The sequence below is a fragment of the Notothenia rossii genome (genome assembly GCF_949606895.1).
Source record: "Notothenia rossii genome assembly, chromosome: 3".
Taxonomy (NCBI): domain Eukaryota; kingdom Metazoa; phylum Chordata; class Actinopteri; order Perciformes; family Nototheniidae; genus Notothenia; species Notothenia rossii.
In genome coordinates, this window is record NC_136901.1 from 24,181,137 (window position 1) to 24,196,350 (window position 15,214).

The window sequence follows — 15,214 nt, forward strand, 5'->3', positions numbered from 1 at the left end:
TTCAAACATAAGATTGTGACATCCTTTAAGGCTCTCTATGCCCTCACTAAGACCTTAAAGTGTGTTAAAATAAGCTTTTGAGGATAAAAAGATCAAGGCAAAATATGTAAAAAGATAAAGATCATTGTTTTTGGAGTAGAAATTCTCTATGATGTGACGCTGAAGCATGTGGAGGTAAATCCCAGAGAGCGTGCATGCGGGTGTTTTGTGGGCACTCTTCAGATCCTAATCCGTTTGATATTAAGAGCCCAGCTTCGTGTGTGTGTGCGTGTGCGTGTGCGTGTGCGTGTGTGTGTGTGTGTGTGTGACTGATTTATGGGATTATCTCTGGCTGAGGAATTTGACCACAGTGACTGCCTCTTGCTGTAGGGAGTTTTGGGTATAACAATCCGAGTTGATTGTTGCACTTCCTCTTTATATCGAATCCAATGTGAATAACCTGATGAATGAGTGTTTCTTCAGGTGGTTTCATTTCACGATAACATATTTACTGAACAGACTGAATCAGACTAATGTCTGGGGGAAAAAGTGCGAGGATAACGATGTAACCTTCTCACCTCGTCGTAGAACTCCGGGCTCTGATTGTGGTGCAGGACGGCTGCGTAGGTGCTGCTGGTGAAGAGTGAGTCTCCCGGCTTGCCATAGATGCACTGAAAGGCAAGCAAGCATCAAGAGTCAGTCATCAACTCTGGCCCTTTGATGTTGGGGGGCCACGGCGGTGAGTAAGTGCTCAGAAATCTGTAATTACTGACAATATTTGGAGGTGAGGGTGCAAGCCCCTCATTGTATGGGGCTTTGAAGCTCCGATAGATTAAACTAAGAAAGAAGGTTACTCAACCTCGGCCTTATCAAGAAGAACGTTATGCAGTTTTGTGCCTTACATTTTTAAACAGAGGATTCCATCCTTTGTTGAATAATAATAATGAAAGAAAAGCAAAAAACACAGAAATGTACGTTTCCTTGACTCTACGTGGGGTGACAAACGTGTTCATGTTTCTTTCCAAATGCACCCTCAATCAGGACTGTGTATATCTGTGGAGGAAAGTCATGCTTGACCAGGTGAGAATATTTCCAATCAGGGGCAACAAAAAGGGATACAAATCTTCAGAGCCGTCCTGATGGCTGCTTTGATGCTGTAATGAGGAGGCTAACAGATGCAGTCATCTGTAATGAAGAACAATGAGCAGAGCTGCCAAGAGGAAGGACATTTTCTGGATGCAAATTGAGACTGATTGGATCAGAAAAATGGAGCCTCTGCTGGAGGAGGGGAGAGGCTCAAAGAGGGGGGACAGTGGGGAAGAAGCTGGAGTGTGAGGAGGAAGGAGGGAAGGAGGGGGTATTACACAGATTTCAGAAAGGTCCGTTGTTGCGGTCACAGGGTGCATTGGTTTGTGAAGCAAAACATCCAGGGCCCTTACAGACGCAGCAAGGGGACTGATGGGAATTGTGATTAACCAGGCTCTTATCTGATGTCCCAGTCATGCACATACTGAACCAGACATGCCTTAAAAACAAACATGTTGCACTGGCTGCACTGGTAGAGCTCGTCATTCTTTTCAGGGATATTAAGTCAAATCTCAGGTAAACCAACAAATAAATGAAACCTGAGATCATGATTGTAGGATTGTACTCTGAAAAAGACATATTTGTGTCCCAGAGCTTCCCCTAGCTTCCGCTGCTTGCTCCTGCTCTTTGTCTGTAAAACAAAAGTTCTTCCTCCATGCACTTCCAGCATTGTTTGAGATCAGACTCACTTTATCTGATGCAGTATACTGGAGGCTGAGATTCTATCAATTGCATCAAGGGCAAATGTTTTGTTGGTTGAATTCAAAGAAACCCTGTTTTCCTCCCTCTCTCCGGAAAAGGGAAAAGAAAAACAATCCACGGTGCTTTGAAGACTCTTTCCAGCTGCAAATATTTATATATATATATTTTTAAATGATGTGTGGCCGGAGGGGAGCAGCGAGGATGAGGAGAGAGAGAGAAAAAAAAAGAGTGACCATTCATTATCTTCTCCTGCCAGCTCTAATAAGCGGTTTCCCTTTCTCCTCCTCTGGCCCCTCTGCTGCTCTCTGAGACCCACTTTGTGACAGCAATAGAAAGAATCATGTCTGAGGCCTCTGTTATCGATCACATCTCTCAAAGGACATTCCCAACATTGAAATGACAGTCATTGTTTGGAGACCTTTGCAACAGACTCCTGCTAGTCTGCTGGAAATAAAGGTTGTGCTTGTTTATCTTTTTATTCTATCTTCTGCTATTTTCCTGTAAGCATGCTGTTTGAATAACAGATCAAAATATGATCACACTCCTCTCTCTGGGTGACCCTGTTCAAGTCCGTTTTTAGACTTCTTGTCCATAATTCACTATTTAAGATAAGAAGAACTTGAGCTGCATGAATTACATACATTGTGTAATCCGTTTGATTTAAGTGTGTGAAGTTATAAAAGCTCTCAATGTCTCTACATGGAAAATGTCCTAAATACATTTTAATCTACATGAAAAAGAGTAATGTAATCATTTGAAAACACTGCTTCAAATCCTGTGTAGTAATTGACCTAAACATCATGTGAACAGTTACATTTATAAATGTTTGATAGTAGGTTCATATTAGAACTTTGTATCGAACTGTAATCGCAACATTTCAGATCAAAATGGCCTGTGAATACACTCCTACATCACAACGTTAATGTGTGTATAACTTACATAGGCAGAACATAGGACAATATAGTATGCAGTTCATTAAACCCACCTTTAAAGAGGTAGCCCCTTCTTCATCTGAATCTCTGAACTGGATGCAGACTGCAATGTTTCTAGCCTGGTGTGGAGGAAACATGACATCAGTCAGGTAATGCACAAAGTAGAGCGAATCATTGTCTACACACCGAATCAATTTGGAGATATATGCTTCATTTTGTGTAGCAGCCGGCAACCACACAGAAATCAGATCAATTCTGAGAGTCACACCTTGGTGAAGGACTTCTGGTTGTCGTATTTGAGCTGCAGGGGGCAGACGTACAGCTGGTTCTTGTAGGATGTGTAGGGGTAGTTGTACTTGGCCTCCGCGGGCAGAAACTCCTCCACCTCCACTGAAACCCGCTCACAGCCGTCCTCGAAGGGCTTGACGGGAACATAAGAGGAAGTCACCGTATCTGCAAGGACAGAGTGCACGAGTAAGGGGAAAACCGTCGCCGCTGTGTTCCTGTTTTTCGTGCCATCCCAAGAGTTAACTTAAGATTATTCTGGATACTTCCAAGCTAAGAACTCCTCCTGGCTTTGGAACAGCTTTTTCTCCATCTGCAGCCGTTTAAAACTCACTTTTACAAGATGGCCTGATGATCTATTGCATGTTTCCTCTCATTATTCAAATGTATGGTGGGCTATTTCCCTTTATTGTCATATCACATCTAAAGTGTGCTTGTTTTAGTATCACCATTTTAGTTTTATTATATTTCCTTCTTCTAGCATTTCTGGCATTTTGTTGCCTTTTATTCAAGATCACCTCCTTTATTTGTATCTAATGTATTTATATATTTGGTTATTTATTTCACCAGAATTTTCACCATGAGCTTATTTCTTAAATCCATAACTTCATTGTTTATTTTATTTTCACCTCAACCTGCTCACGTATTTTTTTATTCTGTTTCTCTATTGTCTTGTTTGCATTTTAGGAACAGGAATACGGTTACTATTGTTTGATAACTATCCTCGTGATCAAGAATTTGAAGCTTATTTTACTTTTCTTTATGGCATTCCCCAGAGATAGTGAGCAGCTAACTACAGGAGGCTTCAAAGCTGTTTATTGCCAGTTGTAATAGTACGGCACTCTGCTTCACTGTAACAGATAGACAAATATTAGGATATGTGTTTAGGAACGACAATATACTTGAGAAGTCAGGTGGGACACACTCGATGGTGACATTCATCTGTCCAGGGATGGTCTGAAGCTTGCTCTTCTCAGGTCTGTTGAGGAAAATAAAGATTTAAAATAAGAACAAGATTAAATAATAATAATAATAATAATAATAATAGATTTAATTTGTTAGCGCTTTTACAGGTGCTCAAAGACGCTTGAATAATAAATAAAACAATGCTTCTGAATTTGAATGTAGGCTTTTGTAAACCGGCTTTTATGCAATGCCTTTTAAAAAATGTATGTGCAAGGGCATGGGTGTTTTTGTGCTCTAGTTTCTAAGCACTGTCGAAAATAGCAGAAGATGTGATGACTCACTTCCTGATGTCAGCCAGCAGCTTGATGATGTCATCATTGGAGACTTTGCTGCTGTCCTGGCGGTAGAGAGGAGAAAACTTCCCGTCCATGTCCAAGCTGCCCTGGGCGTCTTTAAACACCTGCCTGAAAACACATGAGAGGAGGTGTGGCATAAGCAGAATAAAAAAGTAGATTTTCGGCTTTTAAAAACCCACGTTTACTTATTATGATGCCAGATGTTATGCATTTGAATTGGGTCGTTCTAAAAAAGGATCCAAAGAGATTGATTTCTGGGTCATATTTTGACTTGTGTATTCTTCCTGTCTTACTTGGCAGCCCAGGCGAAAGGCATCCTGTACTGACCCAGGCGTTGGCATGTCTGCTTGGCAGCTTTGAGCACCTTCTGAGCAGTCTGCAGAGACAAACAGAAAGGCATAATTCAAAAACAGAAGACCGACTGCTAAACTCATCAGCTCACTGCTATTTGCTTGTCTTTGAATGGTGATAAGGGAGTACTGTGGACCTTGCTGATGTCAGAGGTCTTGATATACGGCTCGGCGCAGTGTGTGATGCCGTTCTGCAGCACCTTCTCCACACGGGCCACCAGGAAGATATCTGCATGAGGGTTGGTCACTGAAAAGATACCCTAGAGGAGAGAGGGGTACATGGATCATTAGAGTAGGGACTTGATAATATTGATATGTGGTTGGATGTGCATTAGCAGACTGTGATATCTTTTTCCTAAGACTAGAAAGCACTGCTGGGTTCTTTGATTAAAAAAGCATTCATCAGCAATTCAAATGTCTTTTCATTATTAAATCTTTCCGCTGCTTCTCTACAAGGCAAGTGCAGGGGGAAGTGGCTGCTGTCAGCCGAGCTCATACAGGAAAACCACATGGTGCTCACTTCTATTTTTGCTCTGGTGCGAGGGGACTGACTTATAGCTCGTCAGTGTCAGCTCACATAAACAATCTCCAGGGGACAGAATTGACTTTCGGACAAAACACGCTGCTCCTATTAAGTTATGAGCTCATATTAGTTTGAAATGTATATTTAACCTCCTCTTGGGTTTCCCTAGAATGGAAACAAATTCTAGACAGAAGTAGCAGGAAGTCATTTTGTAATTCATTTTCAGGCAGCATAAGAATTGACACTACCGAGGGAGCACCTTCTAAGTGGCTAGTTTAGCTTCAAATTGAAATACACGCAGACGCCACAAACAGTAATAATATAGAAGAGAGTAGACAGATAGATAGACAGACCCTGTGCAACCACTCCCATCCGCCCTCATTCATTCATCTAATTGTCATACTGCCCAGAATGGCTCGCAGAAAGTGTTACAGCTTTTTGCAAACAAATACTACTCGTTGTTGGCTTGAGGAGCTCATTCACATATTCACTGTGATCAACGTAATAGATCTGTGAATGGTGTAATGAACTGGAAAAGAAGCTGTGGCCTCCTCAGAGCTGCTGATGCAGTGGAGAGTGGAGGCTTAGTCCTTGGACCACACCCAACGCACCTAAATTAAAGCGTGGTCAGCTGAGCTATAATAACACACTAATCACAGAGGTAGAGACGGTTCCGTTAGTGTGTGTGTGTCTGTATGTGTGTGTTCTGCTGGGGTAGGACTTTCACAGATGTCTGTTGGCAGAATGTAATATCAAGGGCAGAAATAAGACTTGGAACAGTTCCATTATTTAATGCCTGCAGCTTTTAAACTGTGCATGGCCTGCTACTGGTTGCTGCATTCTTCATTAGAGATACTTGTTCTGCTGTTTCTAGGTAAGAAGTGACATCAAGCTTACATCCCGGACACTGCGTTGATACAACACTGAAAGGGGGTTCTGAAATCACAAATGCCATCTAAATGAGCAACACTGTGTTTCCGTTTCAGAAGACTTTGGTGTTGAAAGGGCATCTGAGGATACAACACACAAATACAACCCTCTGAACTTCAGCATATGGAGGTTCTTTCTGGTGTTTCAAGTAGTCTATGTATTCATTTCTCCGCATGGGCAAAGAGGAATACAAATGGATATGTGTTCACACTGTTTGCTTTAGATTAGTATTTTTGTATATCTTCACTTTTAGCTATTCTTTCTCAAAACAGAGGAAGAGCAAAACTCGTTATGAACTAACACATTTTCAGTTAGTTCTTCATGTGGTTAAAACTCTAATCTGAAAGGATACCATCTTCTTCTGTCTAAAAGGCCGGCTATGTAAGCAGAGCCCATGTGACTTTGTAATCGAAGAGCTTACACTTCCTAGATCTCTGGTTTTATTTAGACTAGAGATAGACTACACTAAAGATGTTAAAATCACTTGCCTTAAAAGTTCATAATAGTTTTACTTTTAATACTTAACTCATTACTGTACATTTGAAACCAATTGTACTTTTGGTAAATTAGTATTTTTCCAAATGTCGTAAAAAAAAAAAATCTATATATTTATAATTAGTATACAAAATATGAATGATGAATTAAAGTTAATTAGATTGTGTTTTTTTGTTTTGTTCAGAAATTGTTGATGTCAAAATATGTTTCCCAGACAGGATGAAGCATTGTTCCGAACACACCTCACATCTGTGTGAATGACACTGCAATGATTCAGGTTCCTTGCCCCTTCTGATTGGCCGTGAGTCATTTCCTGAATCAAACAGATGTATAACCACAGCCAAGTCACTACCTGTGTAGGGAAGCGCAGCAGAGCCTCGGACACCCTCTGAAGAAGCGGCAGGCCGTTCCCTTTGGCAGAGTCTCCGTTCACCATGCCTCCTCCCTCCCTGACTCCTCCTCCTCCTCCCCCTCCCCCCTCTGAGTCTGATGAAGGAGAGAGCTGCCCCGAGGCGTCGGTCAGCATCTCCTTGACGCACGGCGGGTTCAGGTCCACGTGGAAGTCGGCTGAGATCTTACAGCTCTTGGAGACGTCGAAGAGGGCGAGGCTGATGAAGAACGGCTCCACCTGGGGTCCAGCAGAGAGAGGCTTTTCACACTTCAATACATCAGGCAGGATTACAATACTTCTGGATATAGTGACTGTCCATCACAGCTTTATTCAGAGCAATGCCTCAACTAAGAATTCCCCCCATCTTTTCATTTTTCTGTGGAGGACCCCCAAGCTATTGGTTGGGGTATTGAGAATAATGTTAACTCTTTAAATGTAATCTGCCATACTATCAAATATGCAACAATAACAATTGTAGATGTTTCCATTTTAAGAAACATTTTAACAACAGTTCGAGACAAAATATTTACAGATAAATATTGTAAAAAAGATTGCCTTCATGTATAGACACCAAACATTAGTGTTATCTTATCCCTTGTTTAGAAGCAGATGTTGGCTCTACAGTAGCACATTTCTGAATGACTGTGCACTTATGCCAGGATAGAACCATCCAATAATCCTTAGACCTACCAGAGACTGTTGAAGGAGAGGAGGGAGGAAGAGGGGGAGGGATTGAGAGAGCGTGATGTATCCAAACCACAAATATGTGTCACTTCAACTCTCCAGCCCCTCTAATGCACAAGCAGGCAACTCAATGTTTTATGACTACAGTAATCCACTCTGACTCTGAAGTGCTGTCTCATGATCCGCACATGAAACACAATGAAGAAATCTCCACCATTCATCAGACGGAGTTCTTGCAGAAGTTATCTGGAGGAACAAAGTTTAACGCCTAGAGAAATTCAAATAAGCGCTTACATTAAGACCAGCTAGCAACATCACTGTTTTGATCTTTTTAGAAAATATGACAACGATATGTAGTTGTGTTTTCCGTTGACCTGGTTACTTCCATGGCTTTCAGACAGAGCAGCATGAATTATGAAAGTGTATTATCTGGGGCAGCCCTGCAGAGGGTGAGGAAGGTTGGGGATGTGCGAGGTTAAAAGGACGACTGTGTATTGAGATTAGATAGGCTTAAGTGCAATTAGAAAAAAGAATTACTACGGATGTACTATCACAATTGATTTTTATATTTTTTATTTATTGTTGTGATCATTTTTTACCGTAAATTTGTTTTTTTAGGTCTGGATGCAATATGCCTTTAAAAATATATTTTTGGGATATATATTTTTTTTTTTTGTGTAATTTTGTCTATGTATATAAGGTCTTATGGTCATCTATTTGACTTTAAAAAGCTTTAGTTTCTCATTAGTAGTAATTAAGGAAAAATAGGAAGCCGTAGAGGTACTATAAGAGTCATTTAATCAGGATATTAATGGAGTCTTTCCTGTGGAGGTAAGGTGGTGACCTACATTGGTGAGGACGCCGTCCCCCTTCTCACTGACGCAGCCCTGCAGACTGAAGGCCAGGTCGTGGCAGCTGACCACGATACGACGGCCGAAACGCTCCTCGAACGGCTTCACATCTGGCTCGATCCCTGAGAAGTCCAGCCTCTGGATATCACACAGGAGGGAGGAGAGGGGGAAAGAAAGGAGGAGATAAAACAACAAGAAGAGAACGATTGATCCAGGGGATATGAGAGGGGAGAAGCAGTGAAAGAAGGAAGAGGACAAAGGAGAAGGAAACGGTGCAAGGAGAGATCAAATAGTCTGAATCAATAGTGAAATAAATCAAACATAAAGGTGTCAAATGAAGCGTACCTGTGTCTCTGGATCCAGGGAGAAAAGCTTTTGTCTGCCTTCGTTCCTGTTGATCTTATTCAGCTGGTCTGTCTCCCTGGCATACTGCAGACACACACAGTGGAAGAATATCAGGTACATTATGTGCAATATAATGTAATGACACCTATATACATTATTTCATTTGGAATTTAAATATCTTGTTGTTCAGATGTTTTTATAAGGATCCCCATTATGAAGTGAGACAATATTATCATCATTAACCCAAACAAAAACAAAAAAAATCACACAATTCTTCAAGAAGTGATAATACAGTTCTATAAGAAATACATAGTATTGCAAACATAAGTCCTTGTCTGAAATAACCTTCAATGATATATGTGTGTGTCCTGGGCTTTCAGGCGTATTCATTCCAAGCAAATAGGGCATTCAAATGTTTTAGTATCTTCAGTATTTTCTTTAACTTTATGCACCGGCAAAGAATTCCAAAGCCTTTTCAAAATGTTTTATGAGTTGTATATATTGCTATATTGTGTACTAAAGGGACATGTAGTTTCTCATAGTAAACCAACACACATCCAGACACAGTAAGACAAAGAAGAAGACGGTCAACCGGCAAAAAGGATAAGAATCTAATGGAGACAAACATATCAAAGCCTCAGGTCACGGTAAAAGCACTAATCCATCTCTCCTCCTCCTCCTCCCTCTCTCTCCTGCTCTCTGTGACCAGCCTGCAGACAGGTGTTCTTGGGGAAAGCTGTGCTGGAGTGGCCCAGAGCAAACAGCGGTGAAGCAGCAGCACAGGGCACAGAGGGCTTTGTTGTCTGTGTGCAGCTCTGGGTTTATAGACATGTTAAAGCAGGAGAGTCTCTGTAGAATACACACTGGCGTAGGAAACAGACTAGAACACAGAGCTGCTCTTCTGTGGCTCTATCATTGTGTAAAGATTTATAAACAAGAGATAACAAATGTGGCATGGTACAAAACCTCAGACTCTTTCGAGATAACATGTGGCTTCTCGCAATGTTGTTTCTTCTTTCTTTTCACTACTATCATCAGCAATAACTGCAGGCCTAACAAGAACAGCAACAAAATACAAGAAATACTACAAATACATAATAATTAGCTAAATAAAGCTGCACACTTAGGATATCAAAAACTACCATGTGAAATACAAAAAAGTATAGAATTGCCATACAAATGTAAAATGTTTCTGAATATCTATATATCAATTATAGCATTTTAGATCCATTGCAGGTACATTTTTTTATTAAAAAATAAAAGAAACGGGGAGAGGGGAGAGGGGTACATTTTTGGAGAAAACCCAAAATAAAAGACTATTGTGGTGAATATACTAGAAAATACTAGGGATGTCCCGATCACCTTTTTTTGCTCCCGATCCGATTCCGATCATTTGATTTTGACAATTTGCCGATACCGATTTTTCCCGATCCGATCTTTATGCAATGCATTAAGAGAAAAAAAAGCATTCAAGTTGTCCCTTAAGGTTATTTTTTTATTTAAATTGGATATTCTATCCAACATGGATATAGCTTCTTTTTTTCACAGCAGCATTGGATCAGTTCAGTTGTGCAGCATTGGATCAAAACAAAATAAAGCTTTCAGTACTCGTTAGCTTACTGCTACAATTAGACACTGCGCCCTGCCCACTCTGTTGCCAGATTTGAGAGAAATAAGCAACCAGGTCTATGAAAACAAGCCCCAAAGAAGCAACACATACATGATGTTGTGTAATTTGAAACCAAAACTAAGGCCTCAGGATGACTTTAAGACTTGAACATGGTCATTTTTGTTTTGTAACATTGAATAAAAATAATAATATTAATAATAATTAAAAAAAAATAAAAAATCCGATCCCCGATTTTTTTGTCCCGGTTCCGATCTTTTGAAAATCACGTGATCGGCTCCGATCCCCGATCACGTGATCGGATCGGGACATCTCTAGAAAATACTCTTCATCTTAAGAATCTTAAACATTCAGTGAGAATAAAGTAACAAGTAGAAAAAATAGTGCTTTTTTTTTTATCAAGGAACTTTACTTTGCGAGGTCAAATCGCTATGATGTATTCTTGCTGTGGTCAAATATAGGTCAGTATCTCCTCTTGTCTAAATTCATTATTCAACCATCCATCCATTCATCCTTCGTACCTTCATTAGTTCCGGATGTAAGCCCTTCCCCAGGCTCTCCAGCAGGCTCTCCCCTTTACCTTGGCTGGGTATGTCGTCATCTGATTGAACGGGACAATGATCACACATGAATCACACAGCCTGATAACACATCACTGATGCAAATCAGGTCCAGTAAAGCTCTGTTGCTCAATGTTTCTCGAATGGCTTCCCCTGGGCTGGGTGCAAGTTTAAAATCTAGACCGAATAAAACCTTACAGTCTACTGGGCAAATCAGAAAGAGGCTCTTCCCTATTCTGCTGGCTCCCAGGTGACGGGTGATGAACTGAGTGAACCCTAAGTGCCTCCCGTCTTTCACCCAGTCCCTCATCAGCAGCTCTGACCAAGCTATTTGGTTTCCCTAGGCCTAGAACATTCTGCAGAGAGTATGCTATTAAAGAAGACGGGCCAATAGATGCTTGCACACAAAGTCAAACTGCATTAGACTGTTGGCATTCTTCCACATAACTTCCAACCCTCAAACAGGCTCAGGTTATGTCCCAACATGTTATTATTGTCATCATGGCTAAATGGACCATTACTTTACAGCAACATCGAAATGATGCTGTAAATAATAGGTTGACAGAAGTAGATCTAGACATGTGTTTATCCAAAGTGTCTTGGTAGGTAGAGTATTACTCACCCAGGGCACAGTCCAGTGTCTCTGCCCCGTTCCTCCTGTCCTGGCTGGGATCAGTGGCGTTCTGCAGAGCCTGTTTCAACGTGATCACCCAGTCCTCCATCTCTGCTTCGCTGTCCGCCGCCAGGAAGTGGCTGTAGCGGTCTTGCATCTTCAATTCGAAGCCATTGCGGCGCATCTTAGGGCTCTGAGGGGGGAAGAATGACTGGATTTTATATGCTTTACATTTGAAGTTCCACAACAAAAAAACACTCACAATAGATAAAAGATCATCCCATATTGTCCTAACAAAAAGATAGGTATGGTTTGGAATATGGAATGTCCCCTGGAGGTTAATATCATTTAATAAAGTAATTACATCCAGGGGGAGACTGTCCAATTTAACTGAATTGTTTTGTTGTACTTATTGGTTTGTACCATGGTTACAAGCAAGTTTAAATGACATCTCTAAAAGAAACACTGTCACCTTAAAACAAGAACAGAGACTATTTTGTTTGTCTGCGTAAACAAACTGAGAAACAGGTCACTTTTATGAAAAAAAACACAGAGAGAAAGCTCTCAAAACTAGCTACTTAGGATCTGAACCTGTAGCCAAATTAAGGAATTTTCCTTAAATTATCATCATATATCAATGTCAAAGTCAGCTTTATTGTCAACATTTCTACATGTGTTATAGACATTTGAAATACCGTTTCTCGCAGTCCCACAGTGTGACATATATACATAAAACAGATACAAAAAGGGCCTAGATAAACGGGCTATAAAACTAAGTAAAAGTAGTAATAAGTACTAGTTGATGATATATTTAAAAAAATACAATCCACAGAACATGAATTTACATGAATGCAAGTATTCTTTAGTGCAAATGAGAAACTTATGTGCAAAGTACAGTTTCAGTGCAGTAGCAGCGGAGATGGGTAGAAAAGTTACTAGTGCTGGATGAGGGAAGGTTGTGTGTGTTTGTGGGGGGGGGGTTAAAGTCCAGGTCCATTTGGGGCAGGGGGGAAAGGTGGGAGCCAGGGTGGAGAGGTCAGGGGAGAGATGTCATAGGGGGGAGGGAAGGAGAGAGGAGAGAGGAGGGAGGGAGGGAGGGAGGGAGGGAGGGAGGGAGGGAGGGGAGAGAGGAGGGAGGGAGGGAGGGAGGGAGAGAGGCGAGAGAGGAGGGAGAGAGAGAGGAGGGAGGGAGGGAGGGAGGGAGGGGGGGAGGGAGGGAGGGAGGGGGGGGGGGGGGGGGGAGAGAGTTCAGCATCCTGACCGCCTGGTGGAAGAAGCTGTTCCTCAGCCTGGTGGAGCTCGAGCGGAGGCTGCGGAACCTTCTCCCTGAAGGCAGGAGGCTGGAGAGGCTGTTGGAGGGGTGGGTGGAGTCACCCACAATGCTGAGTGCTTTGTGGGTGTTATAAATGTCCTGTAGTGATGGGAGTGAGGCACCGATGATCCTCTGGGAAGAGTTCACAATGCGCTGCAGGCTCTTGCGGTTGGAGGCGGTGCAGCTTCCAAACCACAGCGTGATGCAGCTGCTGAGGATGCTCTCAGTGGCGCCTTGGTAGAAAGACAGCATGATGGGGGGTGATGCTCCGGCTCGCTTGAGCTTCCGGATGAAGTACAGGCGCTGCTGGGCCTTCTTCGCTAGTGCAGTGGTTCCACACCCAGGAATTTGTTGCTGCTCACCTGCCTCACAGCAGCGCCGTTGATGGTCAGGGGGAGGGGGGGTTGGTAGACAAGTTGTGCCTCTCCACCTCTGTTCCTTAGTTCTTACTTGCTACCCCTTTCCCTCAACCTATCCTAAGGGAGTCCGTGTACATAGACACGTTGTGCCTCTCCACCTCTGTTGTGCTGGGCTGAGCACACATCCTTGGGGGGCCCCCGAACTCCGTATGAGGGTGTTTGAGGTGTTGTTGTTGACCCGTACAGCTTGTGGTCTCTCTCTGAGGAAGTCCAGCAACCAGTTGCGGAGAGGGGCTGAGGCCCAGGTCTGTACGTTTTCGCACAAGCTGCTTGGGGATGATGGCGTTGAGTGCTGAGCTGAAGTCTATGAATAGCATTCTAACGTATGAATCCTTAGTGTCCAGGTGTGTGAGGGCTGGGTGAAGAGCGGAGGAGATTGCATCCTCTGTGGACCGTTTAGCTCGGTAGGCAAACTAAAACGGGTCCAACGATGGGGGGAGGTTGGATTTGATCTGCTTCATGACCAGCCTTTCAAAGCACTTCATGAAGGTAGAAGTCAGTGCGACGGGGCGGTAGTCGTTGAAGCAGAATGGAGAGGACTTCTTTGGCACAGGAATGACTGTTTCTGTGTATTCTTGTATGTTGGTGTGATGGTTGTATGTGGCTGCCTGCTTAAACATGTCCCAGTCTGTAGTTTCAAAGCAGTCTATGACACCTGATGTACTTATATGATTCTGTTTTCTTCAACTTTGTATCTTCCTGGTTGAATGCACTTATTGTAAGTCGCTTTGGATAAAAGCATCAGCTAAATGCAATGTAATGTCTTGAAGTGCAGCAGTACTGTCCTCTGACCACCACACCCGTACCTGTTTTGAAACCGGTTTGGTCGCTTTTACCCTGGGTCTGTAGGCCGGTTTCAGCAGAACAGTGAGGTGGTCAGAGAGGCCGATGTGGGGAGGGGGGATGCCTTGTATGCTCCCTACAGTAAATGTAGGCTACAATGTTTAATTTAGTCACTTTTTTGGTTGTTTGTGTGCCGCAGGATTTCTTTTACGTAAAAAATATACCGTGGCTCAAAAAATATTGAAAAACACTGATTTAATCTATAATTTAAAAAGACAACATTCTCTACAATAAACGTTTTGCAGTGCTTCAGATTGAGGTTGTCCTAATACTGGGTTATTTCCAGCTGAAGTAAGGTAAACGCCGCGGTCTTTTGGGTGCTTCCACTCTATGCCAGAAGCCAGAATGAGTCTCCTCACTCTACCCATTCATCTTCTGAATGTGTTCATCAAACTGAAAGCTTCCTGGCAGCCTCTGCTGTGACCGCTGACCTGAATGAGCTACCAGCCTGCGCCGTGAGCCAACCCCCCCATAATCCCACAGAACGGGACTTTTCTGCCGAGTCCTCGGAATGCAACAAATCTGTTCAATCAAAGCGACTAAAACCCCTTGGAGCGTGGCGAGGCGAGGAAACACACCGATGTTCACGAGGATGGGAGCTTGTGCCAAAAAACTGAAAACTAACAGTGAGCAGAGGGTCAGAAGAGTTTGATTAAGTAAGCAGCGAGGTTTATTTAGAGCTTAAGAGTTGTAAAACAGAAGAATCTTAAGCCTTTTCTACCTGAACAACGTCTATGCAGGAGTCCAGGTAGATGGATCCTTTTGTGTCCTTGCAGTTCTTCTCGTCCTTGTAGGAGTTGAGGATGTAGGAGCCGTCGGGGAGCTGAGACAAGTAGAAGTACCTCCTCTTGAACACCTGCAATTAGCGACAGTAGAGATCAAGACAGAGGAAAATCGAACAGATTGAGGATTGTTTATGCTGTTTTTGGCCTAAATTGATTTTAAAATGGGGGATGATGATGATGATGATGATGTATGATGGGGTTGGTTTAATGCAGAAGTAGACAGAGAATGCTGTACATTCA

The 15,214-nt window shown here is 42.5% G+C and overlaps 1 protein-coding gene across 2 annotated transcripts in view; it reads right to left on the reverse strand.

Moving 5' to 3' along the window:
- Window positions 1–15,214, reverse strand: part of dock11 (dedicator of cytokinesis 11) — a 63,699-nt gene that overhangs the window by 36,869 nt on the left and 11,616 nt on the right. For both annotated transcript variants that reach the window (XM_079673099.1, XM_079673100.1), the window contains exons 7-19: window positions 14,911–15,045; window positions 11,625–11,808; window positions 10,964–11,043; window positions 8,816–8,899; window positions 8,468–8,608; window positions 6,897–7,172; window positions 4,734–4,856; window positions 4,540–4,622; window positions 4,232–4,354; window positions 3,887–3,963; window positions 2,968–3,152; window positions 2,753–2,818; window positions 558–650 (exon numbers count right to left, since the gene is read on the reverse strand). In XM_079673099.1, coding sequence (XP_079529225.1) covers window positions 558–650; window positions 2,753–2,818; window positions 2,968–3,152; window positions 3,887–3,963; window positions 4,232–4,354; window positions 4,540–4,622; window positions 4,734–4,856; window positions 6,897–7,172; window positions 8,468–8,608; window positions 8,816–8,899; window positions 10,964–11,043; window positions 11,625–11,808; window positions 14,911–15,045 — 1,650 coding nt within the window. The remainder of the gene's footprint in view (window positions 1–557; window positions 651–2,752; window positions 2,819–2,967; window positions 3,153–3,886; window positions 3,964–4,231; window positions 4,355–4,539; window positions 4,623–4,733; window positions 4,857–6,896; window positions 7,173–8,467; window positions 8,609–8,815; window positions 8,900–10,963; window positions 11,044–11,624; window positions 11,809–14,910; window positions 15,046–15,214) is intronic.